This window comes from Anomaloglossus baeobatrachus, chromosome 1 (assembly GCF_048569485.1).
Source record: "Anomaloglossus baeobatrachus isolate aAnoBae1 chromosome 1, aAnoBae1.hap1, whole genome shotgun sequence".
Taxonomy (NCBI): Eukaryota; Metazoa; Chordata; class Amphibia; order Anura; family Aromobatidae; genus Anomaloglossus; species Anomaloglossus baeobatrachus.
The window spans coordinates 385,803,827-385,828,567 of record NC_134353.1 but is presented as its reverse complement, the minus strand read 5'-3'; the positions used below and the strand labels follow the sequence as shown (position 1 = coordinate 385,828,567).

Below are 24,741 nucleotides of genomic sequence, written 5' to 3'. Positions count from 1 at the left end.
CAGGATTTATTCATAGGTTTAAACACATACTGTAAGTGAAAAAGTAGAACAGATGTCATCAGTGTTTTGCATCAGTGTGACATCAGTGTTCTGTCCATGTGTAGATTTTTACCAGAAGTATGACATCAGTGTATGGTCTGTGTATCCGTGTTTACCATAAGTGTGTCATCCGTGTATGGTCAGTGTGTCTGTTTTTACTTTCAGTGTGTCATCAGTGTATGGTCAGTGTGTCTGTTTTTACTTTCAGTGTGTCATCAGTATATGGTCTGTTTGTCCGTTTTTACCATCAGTCTGTCATCAGCGTATGGTCAGTGTGTCCATTTTTTCCATCAGTGTGTCATCAGTGTGTGGTCCATGTGTCTGTTTATGGTTGATGTGTCTGTTTTTAATATCAGTGTGTCATCAGTGTATAGTCTGTGTGTCCATTTTTACCATCAGTGCGTCATAAGTGTATGATCTATGTCCGTTTTTACCATCATTGTGTCATCAGTGTACAGTCTGTTTTTGCCATTAGTATGTCATTAATCTGTCATCGTGTGTCCGTTTTTACCATCAGTGTATGCGTGTAGTGGCCCAGTTCAGATTGTGTCTGCCCCCTTTAAGTACATTCACTTATATGTTATGTTATATGTAATGTACTTCTCATTTGTTGTGCTCTAGCACCACCTACTGGTAAAAATGTAAGGGGTACTTTGCACGTTGCGACATCGCTACTTAGATATTGTCGGGGTCAAATCGAAAGTAACGCACATCCGGCATCGGTAACGACGTTGCAACGTGTGAAGCCTTGATGCGCCGATAAACGATCGCAAAAGCATCGTAAATCGGTGATCTGTTTAGTGTCGGACATTTGCATAATGTCGCACTAATAGGAGATACGATGTTGTTCCTCGTTCCTGTAGCAGCACACATCGCTGTATGTGAAGCCGCAGGAGCGAGGAAATCTCCTTACCTGCGGCCGCCGGCTATGCGGAAGGAAGCAGGTGGGCGGGATGTTTACATCCCACTCATCTCCGCCCCTCCCCTTCTATTGGCCGCCCTGCTGTGTGACGTCGCTGTGACGCCGCACGACCCGCCCCCTTAGGAAGGAGGCAGGTCGCCGGCCAGAGTGACGTCGCAGGGCAGGTAAGTGCGTGTGAAGCTGCTGTAGCGATAATGTTCGCTACGGCAGCTATCACAAGATATCGCATGTGTGATGGGGGAGGGTACTATCGTGCTCGGCATCGCTAGCATCGGCTAGTGATGTCGCAACGTGCAAAGTTCCCCTAAGAATCTGAACTGTATATTGGACTTTTCTGTTGACCAGTGACTTGGTCACATGGTTTAATAGGCAAAGCTATTTCCAGCCTTTGTGTGGCTAGACAGATCTGGCTAAGACTCATCTGACAGCAGACTTCATGTAGAGAGTCTCTTCACCACAAAAGGAACATCAAGTGCTGATTCGTTCAGAGCGAAGCACAAAAAGAACACCTCCAGCTCACTTCAGATACTAAAAAGTCATATCCTTTTCCATGAGTATATGCGTTTGTATTTACTTATCTAATTATATAATCAGTTTAGTAACGTTTAAGTCTCTGCACCTGGGTAATACCAAGCACCTTGTTTATTATTTGCCCTATTTTCATATACAACCATGGGCTTATGGACTTTTTTTGCCACTAAAGTGCCCTTTCCTGAGCCTTTCATATGGACGATAGTACATTGTGGAAAGAGACTCTATCTCATATTGGCACTATCACCTTCATGTTTTACATTTGTTCATTGCCTATTGTTCTTCCATATGTCTGCATATTCTTGCCATATTGTTACAGTACTTTACATGTATATTTCCTTCCTTTCTTAGTAATATTGCACTTGCACAATCGCCGAGGACGGCTCACCTTCAGAGGTGGAGTATGTAGTGGCCCGGTCCAGATTGTGTCTGTCCCTTTAAGTACATTCACTTATAAATAATGTTAAAATGTTAGAATCTGAACTGTATATTGGGTTTTCCTATTGACCAGTGAAATTGGTCACATGGTTCAATAGATGGAGCTATTTTCAGCCTTGGTCCGGCTAGACAGAGCTGGAATTTTCCAGCTGTCGCTAAGACTCCTTTGAGAGCAGACATCATGTGTAGAGTCTCTTGACCACAAGATATCCTGCCAGGCCTAAGGCCTAGAATTTCATCAAATCTGACTTCTCCAGCCAATATACTAAAGGCTTTCTATCCTGAATCCTCTCTGTCCGGATATACACTGTGCATTTTCAGACCATAGGGTATACTGAGTATATACAACAATCTAATGCACACAGGTTGGGAAAGTTTGAGGGTCTCCCATCCCACTGCAACATTAGTGGCTCGCATGCCATTGTCCACGCACCAGCCATTCAGTCCCCGCAGCAAGCTGGGCAACTTTATACATTTGCTTACAAGTACTCCGGCACGTGTCGTGACTAGTGGTGATAATATCCCCAGGATTCCAGGTCTGTACAATTTTCTTATTTCAACTACCCTCCTACTATAAGGTACAAAAGACTTTGGATCTGCTTCTAAAAGCATACAAGTATTATATCTGAGACAAATAGTGCTCTTAAAGCTCCAGAACCCTAATTGTACTTCAGTATTCAACTCCAAGTCGTATTTGCCTATTTGCCATGGCCTATCCACGAGAGACTGTGAAACATATATTCCGTGTTGGATTTCTTCATTCCTACTGTATTAAAAAGTGACTGTTATCCCTGAAACCTGCGTCTGTGTTCAGTCCATCAGCTGTGGATACTGTGTGAGGGTGGATAGCAGGGAACATCAGAGCCTTGTAGACCATCCAGGGAACACGGCCCCTGCACCCACGAGCCAGGACAGCAGCCGTGACATACCAAAGATTTGGGTCCCCTATCCATGGGCCCCTGCATTCGCACCATGTGTCCATTTTTACCATCAGTGTGTCATCAGTGTGTGGTCCGTGTGTTCATTTTTACCATCATTGTTTTATCAGTGTACAGTCCGTGTGTCTGTTTTTACCATCAGTGTGTCTTCTATATGTCTGGTTTTGCCATCAGTGTGTCTTAAGTCTGTGGTCTGTGTGTCCATTTTTACCATCAGTGTTCGCACCATGTGTCCGTTTTTACTATCAGTATGGTATTAATGTGTCAGTAGTGTGTGGTCCGTGTGTCTGTTTTTACCATCAGTGTGTCTTCAGTCTGTGGTCAATGTGTCCATTTTTACCATCAGTGTTCGCACCATGTCCATTTTTACCATCAGTGTGTCAGCAGTATGTGGTGTGTATGTCCATTTTCACCATCAGTGTGTCACCAGTATTTTTCATGTAGAGCTGTAGGGGGAAAAAGCGCAATAGGGTCTTACCCGGTATGAGGGTAGAGAGACAGAAAGAGGTACACTCACCTGGTAGGGTTGTGAAAGTCACAACTCCTTATGATCGCATGTGAGTGCCTTTTTGTGGTTTAGCAGCGGCCCCGGAATGCAGTATATAAATTATAGGTCAGGTAAAGAGAAAACCGGTTTAAATGCCGCGCTAAAAACCACTGATGTTGTAGATGAAAAAGATTTCCTTTATTTCATAATTCTACGCGTTTCAGAGACATCTCCGTCTCCTTCCTCAGGAAAATAAATCATATTACAAAAAAGGGGCAACAGAGCCTATATAAAGGAAGACCAGTAGCCACATATGCATTTGAAAAGTGAACAGCCCATATGACTCAGAGCCGATGACTCAGCGCCGCATGGAGAAGAGAAGGAGAAAAAAAAAAAAAAAAAAGGGGAAAGCACACATTAAATCAGCACAAATGAACCGAAGGAATTACCGTGAAATAACATGAACATCTCAAGGAGAAAATTAGTGGATCAGTGAAGGATCAATAAAAAACATAAAAATAATAATTATTGCGTGTTATTTAATAAAAGAGTATAAAAAGAAAAAAGTGGGGACGAGGGTAAAAGAAAAGCAGATGGTGTGCAAACCCAGAAAGTGTAGGTGATAGCACGGGGGCCAAACCTCTACACTAAACAGGAATATGGTTACTGTGGATTTGTACTTGGGGAAAGTGAACATAAATAATATGTGGAACAGGCACAAGGTGGTGGGATTAAAATACATAGAAAGTGCATATTTGCTAAAATAAATCTCTCTTATGTGTCTTTTGAATATATAAAAACGGAATATTTACATGTGAGAGGGACAGGAAAAAAAAAAAAAAAAAAATATTTTTTATTAAACTTGAGTTGCAAGAAAAAATTATATACATATATATACATATATACACACTTATATATATATATATATATATATATACATACATACACACAAAAAAAAATATTAGTGGTGTATAGGGAATCGCTAGATTAAAAGTAATTGATATTTAAGGGCAAAGAATCCACTCCACTATGGAGCGGTTCTATAGAAAGGGAAAATTGTTAAAGCGTATGCGTGGGAAAGGTGACAAGAGTTTAATAGACTGAAAGGTAATGAAAATTCATAACCGTGGGAAAAAAAGCTCAATACACCTGTGCTCAGCAGGTAGAGAAGAGGAGCGGTTCCCTGTGAAAGAGAGAGGACTGCTAGAGCGTGTGCATGATGGGGTGATGTGAGTTCAAAACAGTAAGAAGTGCAGGAGTTCATACCCGTGAAAAATAAACTTACTGCGCCTACGTTAAACAATCGAAGAAAAAGAATTGGTTCCTTATAGTGCACGAAAGCACACAAATGAGTATGAAAAAAAGGGAAAAAGAAAAACATGGAATACTATAGAGTAAAATCTATAGTGATTCAAATGAGGGTGTTGGGGATGTGTAGACAATAAGCTGGAGGAAAGAGAAAGGAATAGATAAAAAACGCAATAGAAGCATATGATAAAAACATGAATAAATGCAGGGCTGTCATGATATTAAAATTATATATAATATTATAGGTTGATATAAAATGGTATAAAAGACAATGAGTGTTAATGAAACAACACATAAATGAAGAGGGGGGTATTAAAAAAATATATATATATATAAATAAATAAACATATGTATACATAAAAACATTCATGAAGATGCATACATATATACGTATAAAAACATTTTTGCAGTGGTCGAAACACCATTATAGGAACCTAAAAACAAGAAAGGGCAGCAGGAGAAGAAACCAGATCAATAAAACAAATCAGTGACCTCATTTAGGCCCAGGGGTTTCAAAGTGTTTAATTTATGGATCCAGAAAGTTTCCTTTCTGCTTAAGGTTTCCATTCTATTGAGAGCATCGGGGGCTACCTGTTCTATCGGTGTAATATTAAAAGCCATCTCTTTATTGTGCTTCAAGGCACAATGTTTTGAAAGATCGTGTAGCATATAGCCCTTCTTCACATTGTGCCTGTGCGAGTTCAACCTGTTATGAAGAGATTGGATAGTCCTCCCTACATATTGTTTGCCACACACACAGTCCACTAAATAGATCACAAAATCTGACTGGCATGTAAGTCGGCTTTTAATGGGGAAGTTCTCTGAACCCCCTTGAGAGCAAAAAGTGGTCCTTTTATGACAAATACTCTTACAGCACAAACAGTTCCTTGATCCACATTTGTAAGAGCCAATTGCATCACCCATGTAATTTTTCTTAACAAGGGGTGCCCTCAATCTGCTGGGCGCTACAATATTTTTAATGGTCGGTGCCCTCCTGAAGGTAACCCTAGGGCCACTAGGTAACATACCTTTGAGAATGGGGTCACTTAATAATATCCCCCAATGCCTAGAGAGGATGTTCCTGATGGTATTGTTATCACTACTATATGTGGTGATGAAGTTAATAGAGAAATCTTTTTTTACAACAGCAATATCAGTCCCTTCAGTGTCTAAAAGGGGTGAAGCTATTTTGGGTTTTAACAAATCTGTCTGCTTCAATTTAACCGTTTCCTGAAATGCTTTCTTAATCAGTGATTTAGGATAATCCTTCTCTACAAAACGATCCCTCAATAATCCAACCTGTTCTCTGAAATCAGCATCCAGGGAGCAGTTTCTCCGGATGCGCTTATACTGATTTATGGGGATATTGTTTAGCCACTTAACGTAATGCTCACTCTGGTTGTGGATATAACTGTTGGCGTCAACCCTCTTAAAATACGTTTTTGTTAGGTTTTTCTGATCTTGGTGAAAAATAGTGAGATCTAGAAAGTGTATCTCATTCTTATGAATAGTGGGTGCAAATTTTAGACCCCAATCATTGTTATTCAGATTGTCAAGGAAGGATTCTAAATCAGCATGATCACTGTCCCAAATGAGGAACAGGTCATCTATAAACCTTTTATAAATTATGATTCCACTACCGAAGATCCCATTCTCTATGTGTAGTAGCTCAAAAACCCCCATAAATAAGTACAGTAGAGGAACCCGAGCAGGGCACAAACATAAACAAAAAGGAAAAAAGGGGCGCCTGACTAATGAAATTAATATGAATGGGTCCACCAGCAATATTTTTAACCTTTCTGATTATATCCTAAATGAAGGAGAAATTAAGGTACTAAATAAGGGTCTCTCCTTCTGCCCATCCTATAAATCCAGGGATTTCGACATATTTCTGGATGTTCAAAGCTACATTAGGAAGCTGACCCTTAAGAGGCATTTCCTGCTAAAAGGGGATGCCCCCACGACCTCCACAAAAGAAACTACCCCCTTTTGTCACACTAACGTCAGACCAAAGTCTAGATTTTACCCCACAGGAAGCAAGGGGCACTTCATTAAAACCTTTAGTGATCTAATTCTAACGGACCTAAAGGAGGTCATGAATAGCAGCAGGAGACTGAATCATAACCTCACAAATATCGAAAGGAGAGCCCTAGATAATCTCAGGGAGAATCCCAATATTGTTATACGGGCAGCTGATAAGGGGGGTGGGATTGTGATTCAAAACAGGACTGACTATTTGAAAGAGGCGTCCAGGATATTATCTGACCCAGTGTACTATGAAGCAGCAGGTAAAAATGATTATGAATCAGCCGTATTAAACTATAAGGTTTTAATACAAAAGGCGGTAGACCTGGAGATTTTAAATCCATCCGAAAAGAAATTTTTACAAATCAAGGACCCAAAGATGGCATTTTTTTATCACCTGCCAAAGATACATAAAGATCTGGAAAATCCCCCAGGGAGGCCCATTATATCGGGCATAGACTCCCTGACAGCAAACTTGGCCCATTACATAGACCAACTCATGCAACCACATGTTTTTGGCTTAAAAAGCCACCTCAGGGATTCAGCTCATCTCATTGATTTTCTAAAAAACATTCAATGGAAAGATTCTTACGCATTTCTTACCATAGATGTAGCATCCCTGTATTCAAATATTCATAATCACCTAGGGCTGTTTTGCTTATCACATTTCCTTGAAAGTGATAGCAGAATCCCACATCCTCAGAAAGAATTCCTGTTGGAGGGAATGAGTTTTATCCTCAACAATAACTACGTCACATTCAATGGCAAGTTGTATCATCAGCGCCTTGGCACAGCCATGGGTTCTAAGGCTGCATGCTCGTATGTAAACTTATTTATGGGGGTTTTTGAGCTACTACACATAGAGAATGGGATCTTCGGTAGTGGAATCATAATTTATAAAAGGTTTATAGATGACCTGTTCCTCATTTGGGACAGTGATCATGCTGATTTAGAATCCTTCCTTGACAATCTGAATAACAATGATTGGGGTCTAAAATTTGCACCCACTATTCATAAGAATGAGATACACTTTCTAGATCTCACTATTTTTCACCAAGATCAGAAAATCCTAACAAAAACGTATTTTAAGAGGGTTGACGCCAACAGTTATATCCACAACTAGAGTGAGCATTACGTTAAGTGGCTAAACAATATCCCCATAAATCAGTATAAGCGCATCCGGAGAAACTGCTCCCTGGATGCTGATTTCAGAGAACAGGTTGGATTTTTGAGGGATCGTTTTGTAGAGAAGGATTATCCTAAATCACTGATTAAGAAAGCATTTCAGGAAACGGTTAAATTGAAGCAGACAGATTTGTTAAAACCCAAAATAGCTTCACCCCTTTTAGACACTGAAGGGACTGATATTGCTGTTGTAAAAAAAGATTTCTCTATTAACTTCATCACCACATATAGTAGTGATAACAATACCATCAGGAACATCCTCTCTAGGCATTGGGGGATATTATTAAGTGAGCCCATTCTCAAAGGTATGTTACCTAGTGGCCCTAGGGTTACCTTCAGGAGGGCACCGACCATTAAAAATATTGTAGCGCCCAGCAGATTGAGGGCACCCCTTGTTAAGAAAAATTACATGGGTGATGCAATTGGCTCTTACAAATGTGGATCAAGGAACTGTTTGTGCTGTAAGAGTATTTGTCATAAAAGGACCACTTGTTGCTCTCAAGGGGGTTCAGAGAACTTCCCCATTAAAAGCCGACTTACATGCCAGTCAGATTTTGTGATCTATTTAGTGGACTGTGTGTGTGGCAAACAATATGTAGGGAGGACTATCCAATCTCTTCATAACAGGTTGAACTCGCACAGGCACAATGTGAAGAAGGGCTATATGCTACACGGTCTTTCAAAACATTGTGCCTTGAAGCACAATAAAGAGATGGCTTTTAATATTACACCGATAGAACAGGTAGCCCCCGATGCTCTCAATAGAATGGAAACCTTAAGCAGAAAGGAAACTTTCTGGATCCATAAATTAAACACTTTGAAACCCCTGGGCCTAAATGAGGTCACTGATTTGTTTTATTGATCTGGTTTCTTCTCCTGCTGCCCTTTCTTGTTTTTAGGTTCCTATAATGGTGTTTCGACCACTGCAAAAATGTTTTTATACGTATATATGTATGCATCTTCATGAATGTTTTTATGTATACATATGTTTATTTATTTATATATATATATATATATATATATATATATATATATATATATTTTTAATACCCCCCTCTTCATTTATGTGTTGTTTCATTAACACTCATTGTCTTTTATACCATTTTATATCAACCTATAATATTATATATAATTTTAATATCATGACAGCCCTGCATTTATTCATGTTTTTATCATATGCTTCTATTGCGTTTTTTATCTATTCCTTTCTCTTTCCTCCAGCTTATTGTCTACACATCCCCAACACCCTCATTTGAATCACTATAGATTTTACTCTATAGTATTCCATGTTTTTCTTTTTCCCTTTTTTTCATACTCATTTTTGTGCTTTCGTGCACTATAAGGAACCAATTATTTTTCTTCGATTGTTTAACGTAGGCGCAGTAAGTTTATTTTTCACGGGTATGAACTCCTGCACTTCTTACTGTTTTGAACTCACATCACCCCATCATGCACACGCTCTAGCAGTCCTCTCTCTTTCACAGGGAACCGCTCCTCTTCTCTACGTGCTGAGCACAGGTGTATTGAGCTTTTTTCCCCACGGTTATGAATTTTCATTACCTTTCAGTCTATTAAACTCTTGTCACCTTTCCCACGCATACGCTTTAACAATTTTCCCTTTCTATAGAACCGCTCCATAGTGGAGTGGATTCTTTGCCCTTAAATATCAATTACTTTTAATCTAGCGATTCCCTATACACCACTAATATTTTTTTTTGTGTGTATGTATGTATGTATATATATATATATAAGTGTGTATATATGTATATATATGTATATAATTTTTTCTTGCAACTCAAGTTTAATAAAAAATATTTTTTTTTTCTCTTCCTGTCCCTCTCACATGTAAATATGCCGTTTTTATATATTCAAAAGACACATAAGAGAGATTTATTTTAGCAAATATGCACTTTCTATGTATTTTAATCCCACCACCTTGTGCCTGTTCCACATATTATTTATGTTCACTTTCCCCAAGTACAAATCCACAGTAACCATATTCCTGTTTAGTGTAGAGGTTTGGCCCCCGTGCTATCACCTACACTTTCTGGGTTTGCACACCATCTGCTTTTCTTTTACCCTCGTCCCCACTTTTTTCTTTTTATACTCTTTTATTAAATAACACGCAATAATTATTATTTTTATGTTTTTTATTGATCCTTCACTGATCCACTAATTTTCTCCTTGAGATGTTCATGTTATTTCACGGTAATTCCTTCGGTTCATTTGTGCTGATTTAATGTGTGCTTTCCCCTTTTTTTTTTTTTTTTTTTCTCCTTCTCTTCTCCATGCGGCGCTGAGTCATCGGCTCTGAGTCATATGGGCTGTTCACTTTTCAAATGCATATGTGGCTACTGGTCTTCCTTTATATAGGCTCTGTTGCCCCTTTTTTGTAATATGATTTATTTTCCTGAGGAAGGAGACGGAGATGTCTCTGAAACGCGTAGAATTATGAAATAAAGGAAATCTTTTTCATCTACAACATCAGTGGTTTTTAGCGCGGCATTTAAACCGGTTTTCTCTTTACCTGACCTATACCAGTATTTTTCACTGATGGATAAATTAATAAATTACAAAGCTTCTCCTATACTATGCAATGTTAAATATGTATAGAACACGGATACTATCAGTGTGCCATACTTGTTTTTCATGAGCTGATATACTGGTTTTGGTACTTTTCATCCCTAATACCAGAGAAAAATGGACATGTCTCCATGAGTTTGGCACAGACAAATGGTACATGTCAATCAAGGACATGTTGATAGCACCATAGGTTCTAATGGGTACGTGTGCTAATCGTAAAACTAATTGATGGAGTTCGTATGTCCCGCACAGACGTCTTAATGAGGCCTTAGACCCATATTAGTTAGAATGGGGTGAATTAAAAAGTTGTAGAACATCTCAATATGAGACATGTAACCATAAGACAAACACAAAAATGAGAATCACTTTTAAAATAATTAACTACAAAAACTAATAACCTACATAACCAGCATAAGATGAATATGTATTACATATCTAAACACAAAGCTAGGGCTTCCACCCACACCTCCATGGTCCCAAAGCATTGGCTGACAAATTCTTTAATCACTTTCAACACTTACTTTTTTGCTAAGAGGAATTTATTCAGGGGTCCAGAAGATGCCATTTCCATGACCAGCATGAGACACTCTGCTTGACAAACCCCAATCATTCGCACAATGTATGGATTGTCCAGTTGATGCATGATTTCTGCTTCCTTCATCATCTCATCCTTCACACTCTTACTACTTTCATTTTGTATCTTCAAGATCTTAATGGCCACATCAATTTGACGCCTGCAAAGTAAGTTATCAGAAAGGTAAAGCAATAACATAGTGTGCTTAAATTATAAAGATAGATTTATATATATATATATATATATATAGATATATATATATGTATATATACATGTGTATATATATAGTACCGACCAAACGTTTGGACACACCTTCTCATCTCTAGAACAACTGTTAAGAGGAGACTTTGTGCAGCAGGCCTTCATGGTAAAATAGCTGCTAGAAAACCACTGCTAAGGACAGGCAACAAGCAGAAGAGACTTGTTTGGGCTAAAGAACACAAGGAATGGACATTAGACCAGTGGAAATCTGTGCTTTGGTCTGATGAGTCCAAATTTGAGATCTTTGGATCCAACCACCGTGTCTTTGTAGAAAAGGTGAACGGATGGGCTCTACATGCCTGGTTGCCACCGTGAAGCATGGAGGAAGAGGTGTGATGGTGGTGGTGGGGGGGTGCTTTGCTGGTGACACTGTTGGGGATTTATTCAAAATTGAAGGCATACTAAACCAGCATGGCTACCACAGCATCTTGCAGCGACATGCTATTCCATCCGGTTTGCGTTTAGTTGGACTATCATTTATTTTTCAACAGGACAATGACCCCAAACGTACCTCCAGGCTGTGTAAGGGCTATTTGACTAAGAAGGAGAGTGATGGGGTGCTACACCTGATGACCTGGCCTCCACAGTTACCAGACCTGAACCCAATCGAGATGGTTTGGGGTGAGCTGGACCGCAGAGTGAAGGCAAAAGGGCCAACAAGTGCTAAGCATCTCTGGGAACTCCTTCAAAACTGTTGGAAAACTATTTCCGGTGACTACCTCTTGAAGCTCATCAAGAGAATGCCAAGAGTGTGCAAAGCAGTAATCAAAGCAAAAGGTGGCTACTTTGAAGAACCTAGAATATAAGGCATATTTTCAGTTGTTTCACACTTCTTTAAGTATTTCATTTCACATGTTTTCATTCATAGTTTGATGTCTTCAATGTGAATCTACAATTTTTAGAGTCATGAAAGTAAAGAAAACTCTTTGAATGAGAGTGTGTGTCCAAACTTTTGGTCTGTACTATATATGTATACATTTATATATATATATATATATATATATATATTTATATTTATATTTTCCTTAGTACAGGTGAGCACAAGGAACTAGGTCAAGCCAGGCCTGGCCAGAACCTTCTCTGCTAGTCCAGGTTTTGGAGGCAACACCAACCTGCACAGCTGCAAGATTAGGACGGCATAAATAGGCAGCTAGAACTCACTTGTGTGGATGTTTGGGCTGGAAAGGTGTAGCAGGTTTTGTGGGCATAACAGCTTGAGTGGCTCATCCGGGACATTTGCTATGCTGTTTTCAAGCTGGACTTTTGCTTTGCATACCTATTTGAAGTACGACTGTGTTTTTCCTGCTTGTATCAATGTGAAAAAAACACTCTCTTATTGGCCTGAAAACCTCTGTGTGTCCCTGCCATTGCCTACCAGAGCTAATCCCCAACAATAAATACATATACACTGTAGATCAAAATTAGAGAACAATGTATTATCACTTATTTTTTCAGAAATAATTTAATCACCATTGATCAACATTTGAAGATTTTTTTTTTGTAAGGGGTACACTATGCTGCTAGAAGTGTTTTACAAATGATCCAAAGTTTATCAACATAAAACCTTTACTTTTCCCAAAACGTGATGATCAGAACAATGACTGTAGCAGAAAAAAAAGATTAAAAGTAAATATTCTGCAGATAACAACAGTCGCCAATCAATGCTCTTGTGTGAGTTTGGTCCACTCTTCTTCCAGTGTCTTCCAGAGTTCTTTCACTGTTGTGGGTTTCTTGGCCATAACTTTATCACCAAGGATTTTCCAGAGGTTTTCTATTCGGTTTACATCAGGACTCTGGGCTGGCCATTTCATTGTTTCAATGTTTTCTGTTTTAAGGAACTGCTTCACCCATTTTGCTGTGTGACAGGGGGCATTGTCCTGCATGAAAATGCTGGCTGACTGAGTAATGAACGCAAGTAAGGAACCACATGTTGTTGAAGAAGGTTCTGATACACACTTGCATTCACTTTGCTATGTAGCTGTATGAGAGGTCCAACTCCTGCTGCAGAAAACATTCCCCAAACCATGACCCTTCCTCCACCACCTTTCACGGACTTCTTAACACATTTTGGGTTTGGTGTTTCCCCAGTTTCTTGATGAACATAATGTTTCCCATCAGACCCAAATAAATTAAACTTTCTTTCATCACTAAAAGTAACTGGGACCACTGGTCCTCTGTCCACACAACATGCTCCTCACCAAAGGTGAGTCTAGCCTTTTGATTCTTTCTGCTAATGAGAGGGTTGGTCACTGCTGAGTGGGCTGTTAGTCCAAATGCTCTTGACCCGTCGTGACACTGTATGACAAGACAGATCCTTACCCCTGTTCAGTGTTGAACTGGCGAGTAATTCCAGCTTCAGTATTGAAACAATTACCAATGGAGATTCTCCGCATTATCTGGTCCTCTCTTGCATTTGTCTTTCAAGGGTAACCAACTTTCTTGGGGGACTTGAGTTTGTGGTATTGTAAAGACGCAATAGTCTCAAAATCACAGACTTGTAACAACCAACTTCTCTTGCTATGGCTATGGTCACCCCTTTGGCCCTCATCTGGACAACCTGATGCCGGAGGGTCTCAGTCACTTTAGAACGGCACAACATTTTTGCAAAGTCAGTGCCAACTAGAGTTGAGCGCGGTTCGTGGTTCGAGGTTCTCCAGTTCTAAGCTCGAGTGATTTTTGGGGCTGTTCGAGATCGAACTAGAACTCGAGCTTTTTGCAAAAGCTTGATAGTTCTAGATACGTTCGAGAACGGTTCTAGCAGCAAAAAGCAGGGCTTTTTACAGCTACAGTGTGCAGGAGCCATCGCTGGCAGCCTGCCACAAGCTGGTAACCAAGATAAACATCGGGTATCCAAGCAAAGCGCTTTGGTTAGTAACCCGATGTTTATCTTAGTTACGTGCAGGAAGCCTACACTTCCCCGCTCAGCTCACTCCGCCCCCTCCTGCCCGCGGCATGTACACACACACACACACACACACACACACACTCACACACGCACACACCCCCCCCTCCCAGCTACAGTGTGCAGGAGCCATCGTTGGCAGCCTGCCACAAGCTGGTAACCAAGATAAACATCGGGTATCCAAGCAAAGCGCTTTGGTTAGTAACCCGATGTTTATCTTAGTTACGTGCAGGAAGCCCACACTTCCCCGCTCAGCTCACTCCGCCCCCTCCTGCCCGCGGCATGTACACATACACACACACTCTCACACACGCACACCCCCCCCCCCCGTTCGGCTTACCTGCGGTGATGAAGTCCCGCCATCCCGACCTCAGCGCTGTCACTGTCCTCCATGGCCGCCGCTTGTCACATCACCTCTCACTTCCGACCCGAGACTGACACTGGCGGTGACGTCACGGACCTCTCGCGATATTTGGCTGTGAAGGCGGCGGTCATTGACCTCAGTGACAGGGGTTGTCAGTGTGCTGGAGATCAGCGCAGGTAATGTACCTCGCTGACAGCAGCACTTGTCATGCCCTGCAGTGACCTGGGCTGACCCATTGATGTTAGCTCAGGTCACTGCACTGCTCTCCCAGCCAATGGGGAACATCCTGCTCTTCATTGACTGGGACAGTGTGGATCGTCATGGCAACCCCTTGGATTACAGCAGACCTGGATTTGTTTTTCATTCTAATAAATTGGTTAAAGAGGGAATGTTTTGGGGAGTGTTTTTTCAAATAAAAATGTGTTTGTCGTCTATTTTTTTTTATTACTGACTGGGTTGGTGATGTCGGGTATCTGATAGACGCCTGACCTCACCAACCCCAGGGCTTGATGCCAGGTGACATTACACATCTGGTATTAACCCCATATATTACCCCGTTTGCCACCGCACCAGGGCGCGGGATGAGCTGGGGCGAAGCACCAGGATTGGCGCATCTAATGGATGCGCCACTTCTGGGGCGGCTGCGGCCTGCTATTTTTAGGCTTGGGAGAGTCCAATAACCATGGACCTCCCTAGTCTGAGAATATCAGGCCCCAGCTGTCTGCTTTACCTTGGCTGGTGATCCAATTTTGGGGGACCCCTACGTGTTTTTTTTTTTTAAATTATTTATTTAATTTAAAATAACAGCGTGGGGTGCCCTCAGTTTTGGATTACCAGCCAAGGTGAGGTTGCCAGCTGTGGTCTGCAGGCTGCAGCCGTCTGCTTTACCCTAGCTGGCTACAAAACTAGGGGGAACCCTACGTCATTTTTTTTTTCCATTTTTTTGGCTAAGTACAAAGCTAAGCACCCCTTAGTGCCACATGAAAGGCACCAAAGGGTGCTCCACTTTTTCTCCATTTTTTCTCCACTTTTTCTCCACTTTTTCTCCACTTTTTCTCCACTTACTCTCCACTTTTTCTCCACTTATTCTCCACTTTTTCTCCACTTTTTCTCCATTTTTTTCTCCACTTTTTCTCCACTTTTTCTCCATTTTTTTCTCCACTTTTTCTCCACTTATTCTCCACTTATTCTCCACTTTTTCTCCACTGTTTCTCCATTTTTTCTCCACTTTTTCTCCACTTTTTCTCCACTTTTTCTCCACTTATTCTCCACTTATTCTCCACTTATTCTCCACTTTTTCTCCGTTCTTTTTCTATGGTCGGTCTACCCATTAGCTCTGCCATGCATACTGTAGCTCTACACCTACTGCACATGTTACTTTATGATTGACATCTCTTTCGTACCAGAGCTGTCTAAGTCTACTCTGACCCCATATTTGTCATTACTATATTGTCCTTGTACTGTATTATGACATTTGTATCATGTGTTTCATTTCTTGCTGTGTTGCAGTTTTTTTGCTGCATCCCAATTGTACCTCTACATTGTTCGAGTTTATGTTATTGTTCTCTCACTCTTATGTGATACTGATTATTGTCATTTTTCATGATTACATGCAGATAAGTCCAATCTGACGAAGGCTCAGGCCGAAACGTCATTTGTAACTTGTTTTGGACAAAAACATATATGCTTATGAAAAAAAAATGTTCTTAATACGGACCAATAAAGAGTGATCTTGCATTACTATCCATTGGGACTTACTGACTTAGTCTGGGAGATTTAGAGTGCCGAGGTTACTCACTAATTTTATCTATTATTACCTCTGAGCACCTATATACCAGTGAGCAGAGCTTCCTCTACAGTAGTTCTCCTGATTAGGCATGCCCTTACCTCATGAGCAGGGCATTGCAGCTTTGGTAGCAACCATTACGACATGGACTCTGCTGCTCTGGACCCGGGGAGAGTGAGTGCAGATTCATTGCACCCACACTCCTCACATGAAGGGTCCGCACTCCTAGAAAATGGGGGATACGTTCCCTGAGTGTCCCCCCCCCATATTCTAGACGGTCCAGAGTCGTCGTGGGACCCCTTTATTTTTTTTCTTACAATAAATTGGTGAAAGAGGAAATGTTTTGGGGACTGTTTTTTCAAATAAATTTCTTTTGTCGATTTTTTGTTTTTGTTAGTACTGACAGTTTATGATGTTGGGTATCTAATAGACGCCATGACATCACAAACTGCTGGGCTTGATCTCAGGTGACTTTACAGCTAGTATCAACCCGATTTATTACCCCGTTTGCCACTGCACCAGGGCACGGGATGAGCTGGGGTGAAGCGCCAGGATTGGCGCATCTAGTGGATGCGCCACGTCTGGGGTGCCTGCGGCCTGCTATTTTTAGGCTGTGAAGGCCCAATAACTATGGACCTTCCCACCCTGAGAATACCAGACCACAGCTGTCCGCTTTACCTTGGCTGGTGATCCAATTTGGAGGGGACCCTACTTTTTTTGTGTAATTATTAATATTTATAAAATAATTATAAAAAAGAGCCTGAGGGGACCTCCACATTGGATCCCCAACCACGGTAAAGCTGCCAGCTGTGGTTTTCAGGCTACAGCCGTCTGCTTTACCCTAGCTGGCTATCAAAAATGGGGGGACCCAACGTCATTTTTTTTTTTTAACTATTTTTTAAATAGAAAAAATTAATGGGCTTCCCTGTATTTTGATTGCCAACCAAGGTAACGGCAGGCAGATGGGGGTGGCAACCCATAGCAGTCTGCTTTATCTGCGCTGAGAATCAAAAATACCGCGGAGCGCTACGTCATTTTTTTAAAGATTTATTTTTACAGCACTGTGATGTCCAGCAATCAAAATACAGGGAAGCCCATTTTATTTTTAGTTATTTATATAAATAATTAAAAAAAATAAATATGGGCTCCCGCTGCATTTTTTGTATTGCTAGCTAAGGGTAATCCAAGCAGCTACTGGCTGCTAACCCCCACTGCTTGGTGTTACCTTCACTGGCAATGGAAAATCCAGGGAAGCATTTTTTATTTTTTTGCCAAAAAACTACAAAAAAAGGACGTGAGTTTTGCCATATTTTTGTATGCTAGCCAGGTATAGCAGGCAGGTGCTGGAAGAGTTGGATACAGCGCCAGAAGATGGCGCTTCTATGAAAATGCCATTTTCTGAGGCGGCTGCAGACTGCAATTCGCAGCAGTGGGGCCCAGAAAGCTCAGGCCAACCTGTGGTGCGGATTCCAATCCCCAGCTGCCTAGTTGTACCTGGCTGGACACAAAAATGGGGCGAAGCCTACGTCATTTGTTTTCTAATTATTTCATGAAATTCATGAAATAATAAAAAAAGGGCTTCCCTTTATTTTTGGTTCCCAGCCGGGTACAAATAGGCAACTGGGGGTTGGGGGCAGCCGTACCTGCCTGCTGTACCTGGCTAGCATACAAAAATATGGCGAAGCCCACATAATTTTTTCAGGGGGCAAAAAACTTCTGCATACAGTCCTGGATGGAGTATGCTGAGCCTTGTAGTTCTGCAGCTGCTGTCTGTCTGTATGGAGAAGAGCAGACAGCAGCTGCAGAACTACAAGGCTCAGCATACTCCATCCAGGACTAATAGTGAAAAAAGTTTTTTGCCCAGCTCACCTGTGCAATGGAAGCCAGTAATCCTGGGCTGTGCACGGAGAAGAGATTTGGAGAGCCAGTCCATATGCATAGGAAGTGAATGAGAGATTTCACCAGCACAAAACTCCAGGCATCTTGTTCTTTAAAATAAAAACTTCTTTATTTTCTTGTCATTAAAAAGTCCATGTTATAATGGTTAAGCCCATGTCAGAGAGGACGCGTTTCGAACATCCAGTTCTTATTCAGTCTCTAAACCATCTAGTCACAGAACTGTTTAAAAAGGGCTGAACCCAAACATGTGATCAAATGCAAGGAGAGAGCAAGACAATTACAAAAACATTAACCCATTAAGTTGGATCACTCCATATAGTGCCATAACACTTATATACATACATAGTATTTAAGCAAGATTAATATGCAAACATCAATTCATTTCTTTTATTTAAACCCTTAGGAAATCTTGTGCCCATTAAAAACATCCATTTTATTTCTCTCTGAAAAAGGATATCTTTCAAATTTCCACCCCTTCTAGGTAGTTTGATTTTCTCAATGGCATTAACTTTCATGCCTTTCAAATCACCTGCATGTGCGTCGCGAAAATGTTGAGACACTCCTGATAATTTTCTCGTGGTGGCATTATTCACATCATAGATGTGTTCAGATATCCTCTTTCTGAGGGAACGACAAGTGCTGCCTATATATTGTAACTGACAAATAGTACAAGATATTAAATAAACCACATGGTCTGAACTGCAGTTTATGAGTGACATTATTTTATAAGTTTTTTTATCAGTGAATGAAGAAAAATCCTTTACATTTAACATATAACCGCATAGTCCACACGATCTGTGGCCACATTTAAACGAACCTGTACTGGGCAACCAATTGCCGGCATTTTTTTCCCCATTAGTGGAACCGCACCTATTCATGTGATCACTAGGTGATAACATGGATCCCAATGTAATGTTCCTTTTTGAAACAAATTTAACTCCATTTTTTAAGATTTGATATAATATGTCATCTGTAGATAAAATGGGTAAATATTTTTTGATAATTTTAATTACATCATAATAGTTCTTACTGTATGTTGTTGAAAAAACAACTGACAATTCTTTCTGGGGACTGTCTTTGATTTTATTCATGTCCAAATATTGTGACCTACTCACTTTAGTCGCCTTGGTTTTGGCTTTTTGGAGATTTTTCATTTTATAACCTCTTGCCAAAAACCTTTTTTCAATAATATTGCATTCCACCTCAAAACCATTTTGGGTGTTGCAACACCTCCTAGCACGGACATATTCACCTGTAGGGATGTTATCTATAACATGCTTTGGATGGCAACTTCCCGCATGTAGTAGCGAGTTGCCTGATATGGGTTTTCTATAGAGGCTGCAATTAATTTCTCCATTATCACCCTTCCCATGAAATTGTATATCCAAAAAATTAATTTTTGATACATCATGAAAAAAAGTGAAAAAAAGATTATGGGCATTATTATTGATGTAGAATATAAAATCCTCAATTTTTTTGTTTGGATTTTGCCATACAATGAGTACATCATCTATAAATCTCAGATATAATGCTATATCCGAGAAAAAAGGATTACATTGATTAAAAATATATTGTTCTTCCCACCAAAACATGAATATGCCCGCTAATGAGGGGGAAAATCGTGCGCCCATTGAACATCCCTGCAACTGAACATATCCTTTATTTAGAAAGGTAAAATAGTTGTTCTTAAGTAAAAATTCAGTCACCTCCACCAAATAATTTTGTAGTTCAAGTGAGTAGTCAGAATATTTGTTGAGCAAATCTCTCAAAGCCAAAATGGCAAGAGAATGTGGGATGGATGTATACAGTGATTGCACATCACAAGTTAACCAACTGTAATTATCCTGCCATTTCATCTGAGAGATAATATTCAACACATGTTTGCTATCCAATACATAGCCAGGAGACATTTTGGGAAGAAATTGGAGGTGGTTGTCCAACCACTCTGCCAGATGTTCAGTATAAGAATCGATACCTGAAACAATTGGTCTCATTTTTGGGGGAAACTGATTTTTATGTGACTTGGGTAAGGCATGCAATAATGGTATTAAACAATAAGAGGGATTAAGATAATCTCTCAATTTTTCATCCATTAAACCCAAATGTAAGCCTTCCTCTAAAATTTTCTCCAAGGATTTTTTTATGCCTGCAGAGGGGTCATAATCGACTCTCCTGTAGGTATCGCAATCCTGTAACATAGTCACTACCTCCCTTTCATAAAGTCCAGTATCCAAAACTACGACTGCCCCCCCCTTGTCAGAATTTTTTATTATGATGTTCAAGTTTTTTTGCAAGGAAATAACCGCATCTTTCTCAGTTTTAGACAAATTTTGAACCATAGGTTCTTGTAAATGAGAAAGAGCAGTTAATTCTTTTTCTACTATATTCTGGAAGTCAGTCATCTGATCACACCTCGAGGGGATGGGATAAAAACTTGGATTAGGAACATTAAATTGGGAAACCGCACAATGTGAATTAGATCCGGTACCACTATCACTTGATAAATCATGCAAATTTTGTAAAGCCATTTGTTCTTTGAATGAGATAGATTAGATAAGATTTTATCCCATTTTGCAACAAATTCTTGATTAAATTCTACTGTGGGTCTTTTGTTCAGGCGAAGTCCTCTGGGAACCATGCTTTTGTCAAGATATGCTTGCAAGGTTTTGCTGTCCCACCAGGTACGAATTCTCGCTGACATTACTTTTTCTAATTCCCACATAATTTGATTCATTTCTGTGTGCGTTTCCAAAAGGGTATCTTGCTTATTTAGTGAAAACATTTTTGCAGCTCTCTCCATTCGTAATCTGTCTGAAGTAACAAAGCTTTCACAATTCTGATTGCTATTAGCATCATTCATCTGGTCTTCCATTTTATGACACAATCTTGTAAGGAACTATAAGTCATGCAATTTCATCATATATAATATACAATGTCTCTTTTTGGAAAGATCCAAAGCAATAATAATTGACTTACTGAAAAGTTCCTGATCGTAGATCACAGGGAGCACGGGTATAGCAGCTCAAGATGAATAGTGAAAAAAGTTTTTTGCCCAGCTCATCTGTGCAATGGAAGCCAGTAATCCTGGGCTGTGCACGTAGAAGAGATTTGGAGAGCCAGTCCATGTGCATAGGAAGTGAATGAGAGATTTCACCAGCACAAAACTCCAGGCATCTTGTTCTTTAAAATAAAAACTGCTTTATTTTCTTGTCATTAAAAAGTCCATGTTATAATGGTTAAGCCCATGTCAGAGAGGACGTGTTTCGAACATCCAGTTCTTATTCAGTCTCTAAACCATCTAGTCACAGAACTGTTTAAAAAGGGCTGAACCCAAACATGTGATCAAATGCAAGGAGAGAGCAAGACAATTCCACTCGTGTAAAATTTTTCTTCTACAGATTTTGAAACGACTGATGTGGACTCTACAGATTACAATACAGACACGTCCGATACTAATTTTGACACTCCATCTACTTCATCAAGTGTATCAAAAAACTTGCAAAATCAGCCGTTTTTCCAGAAAAATCGAAAAAAACAAGGAGGAGCGGCCGCAAACATAGAAAGTCATGTGTATCAACACAATCATTATACGAGGGGGAAGAGGAAATGAATATTGATAATAATAATTTTTCTGTTATAAATATGTCGGCATGCATTTTAAACAGTAGTGAAATAAGTGTTTTGAAAAGGGGTTTAAATTTTGTTCCCAATAAGAGGTTTGATCTTTTTAAAACAATATTAGATGTTAATAAGTTCATCCGAAAATTAACAGTAAAAAAAACACTTCTTTCAAGATGAAAATGGGTCTAATGTTCCTAATGTTTCAAATGCATCAGCCGACACATATTTCTCTCCTATGTCATTCAAAGAACAAATGGCTTTACAAAATTTGCATGATTTATCAAGTGATAGTGGTACCGGATCTAATTCACATTGTGCGGTTTCCCATTTTAATGTTCCTAATCCAAGTTTTTATCCCATCCCCTCGAGGTGTGATCAGATGACTGACTTCCAGAATATAGTAGAAAAAGAATTAACTGCTCTTTCTCATTTACAAGAACCTATGGTTCAAAATTTATTCTAAAGTGCCTGCAGGCAAATGGCAGCGCTTAACCCTGAAAAAAACCTGCTATATTCTTGCAGCTTGGTTCTATTGGCAAAGACACCCCTTTACTTAGCCAGGTTTTAATAAATTATATAAGGGATTTTATACAAAAAATCCACAAAGAACCAGCGCTAGATGGGTTTTTTTATATATAATTTTATTAAAGAAAATATTGCTATCCTTGTTCCAAGGCAGGGTATTTAATAGTACACAATACACTAAAAAATTTTCTTAGAACCACATATACCAGAAAAAACACAATATAAATAAGTCAGAATTGAAAATACAAATAAAAATAAAGATAGAAATAAAAATATTAATAATAAAAATATGAAAGATAAATCAAAAACCACACAAAGGGTTTTGGTATAAACCCGTTTCCTCAGAGGTGATCCGATATTCACAATAATTAATTTCTAACTCAGCTATCGTAATGCCCCGGCCGGTGGCATATACTTGATTTAGTAAAATATTGTGACTGATAGCATATAGGTGTACCACACCACCTCTGACTAATTTGCAAGCCTATTTTGCACACATCAAGCTTTGCACAAAATGTTGTAGAAATCAGAAACCCTCAATCCCCAATGTGATGTCAGTGGGATTTGCCAGCAGATTTTGATCTGTAGTAATATAGACCTGATTCCTCCGTTAGATGAACTGAAGTTGTTGTCAATGCAGGATTAACTTGTTAAATTTTCCAAGCACCTACTTGGAAGCATGTGGTCGTGAACAATACAGGTTGTGGAGGAGATGTCAGGTTACCACAAACCCCTTAGTTAGAGTCTCTAGACCACTTTACGGTGCCACAACTAAGCGGTCCCGTATTGTCCCAGTTCCCCAGCAGCTAGGTACAGTCGCTGGAAGCACCGATTATTTGCTGCAAATATAATGTGTGATCAGCAGTTTTACTCAACCTCTCCAGCGGGCAGTCCGATCTGTGTCCAGTGTGAGCTGAATGTGTCCACACACCGAGGGAGTTTACTTGCCAAGCTATCACTACACAAGTAAAGCAGACAGTGCAAGATTCCAATCCAGTCCACTTCCAATGTGAACAATGAGTAGCCGTAGAGGGCACCACTGGAGGATGGTTGCAAGCAAGAATAACAGCGGTAACTTCTCAACCTTTTCAGCAGACAGTCCGGACCGTGTCCTTTAGAGGCTGACTAGTGCTGCACAAGGGAGAGGTTGTTTGACAGAGTATCACCACACAGGTGGAGTAGGCAAAGCAGAGTCTTAATCCGACGCGCGTTTCGGGGGCGTGCACCGGCCCCCTTCCTCAAGGTCCGGACTGTCTGCTGAAAAGGTTGAGAAGTTACCGCTGTTATTCTTGCTTGCAACCATCCTCCAGTGGTGCCCTCTACGGCTACTCATTGTTCACATTGGAAGTGGACTGGATTGGAATCTTGCACTGTCTGCTTTACTTGTGTAGTGATAGCTTGGCAAGTAAACTCCCTCGGTGTGTGGACACATTCAGCTCACACTGGACACAGATCGGACTGCCCGCTGGAGAGGTTGAGTAAAACTGCTGATCACACATTATATTTGCAGCAAATAATCGGTGCTTCCAGCGACTGTACCTAGCTGCTGGGGAACTGGGACAATACGGGACCGCTTAGTTGTGGCACCGTAAAGTGGTCTAGAGACTCTAACTAAGGGGTTTGTGGTAACCTGACATCTCCTCCACAACCTGTATTGTTCACGACCACATGCTTCCAAGTAGGTGCTTGGAAAATTTAACAAGTTAATCCTGCATTGACAACAACTTCAGTTTATCTAACGGAGGAATCAGGTCTATATTACTACAGATCAAAATCTGCTGGCAAATCCCACTGACATCACATTGGGGATTGAGGGTTTCTGATTTCTACAACATTTTGTGCAAAGCTTGATGTGTGCAAAATAGGCTTGCAAATTAGTCAGAGGTGGTGTGGTACACCTATATGCTATCAGTCACAATATTTTACTAAATCAAGTATATGCCACCGGCCGGGGCATTACGATAGCTGAGTTAGAAATTAATTATTGTGAATATCGGATCACCTCTGAGGAAACGGGTTTATACCAAAACCCTTTGTGTGGTTTTTGATTTATCTTTCATATTTTTATTATTATTAATATTTTTATTTCTATCTTTATTTTTATTTGTATTTTCAATTCTGACTTATTTATATTGTGTTTTTTCTGGTATATGTGGTTCTAAGAAAATTTTTTAGTGTATTGTGTACTATTAAATACCCTGCCTTGGAACAAGGATAGCAATATTTTCTTTAATAAAATTATATATAAAAAAACCCATCTAGCGCTGGTTCTTTGTGGATTTTTTGTATAAAATCCCTTATATAATTTATGGTTCAAAATTTGTCTAAAACTGAGAAAGATGCGGTTATTTCC

At 40.0% G+C, this 24,741-nt stretch overlaps 1 protein-coding gene across 1 annotated transcript in view; it reads right to left on the bottom strand.

Annotated features, from left to right (window-relative positions):
- The window catches only part of ZAP70 (zeta chain of T cell receptor associated protein kinase 70), a 216,483-nt gene that overhangs the window by 73,911 nt on the left and 117,831 nt on the right, over positions 1-24,741 (bottom strand). The window contains exon 9 of the mRNA XM_075337827.1: positions 10,978-11,190. Coding sequence (XP_075193942.1) covers positions 10,978-11,190 — 213 coding nt within the window. The remainder of the gene's footprint in view (positions 1-10,977; positions 11,191-24,741) is intronic.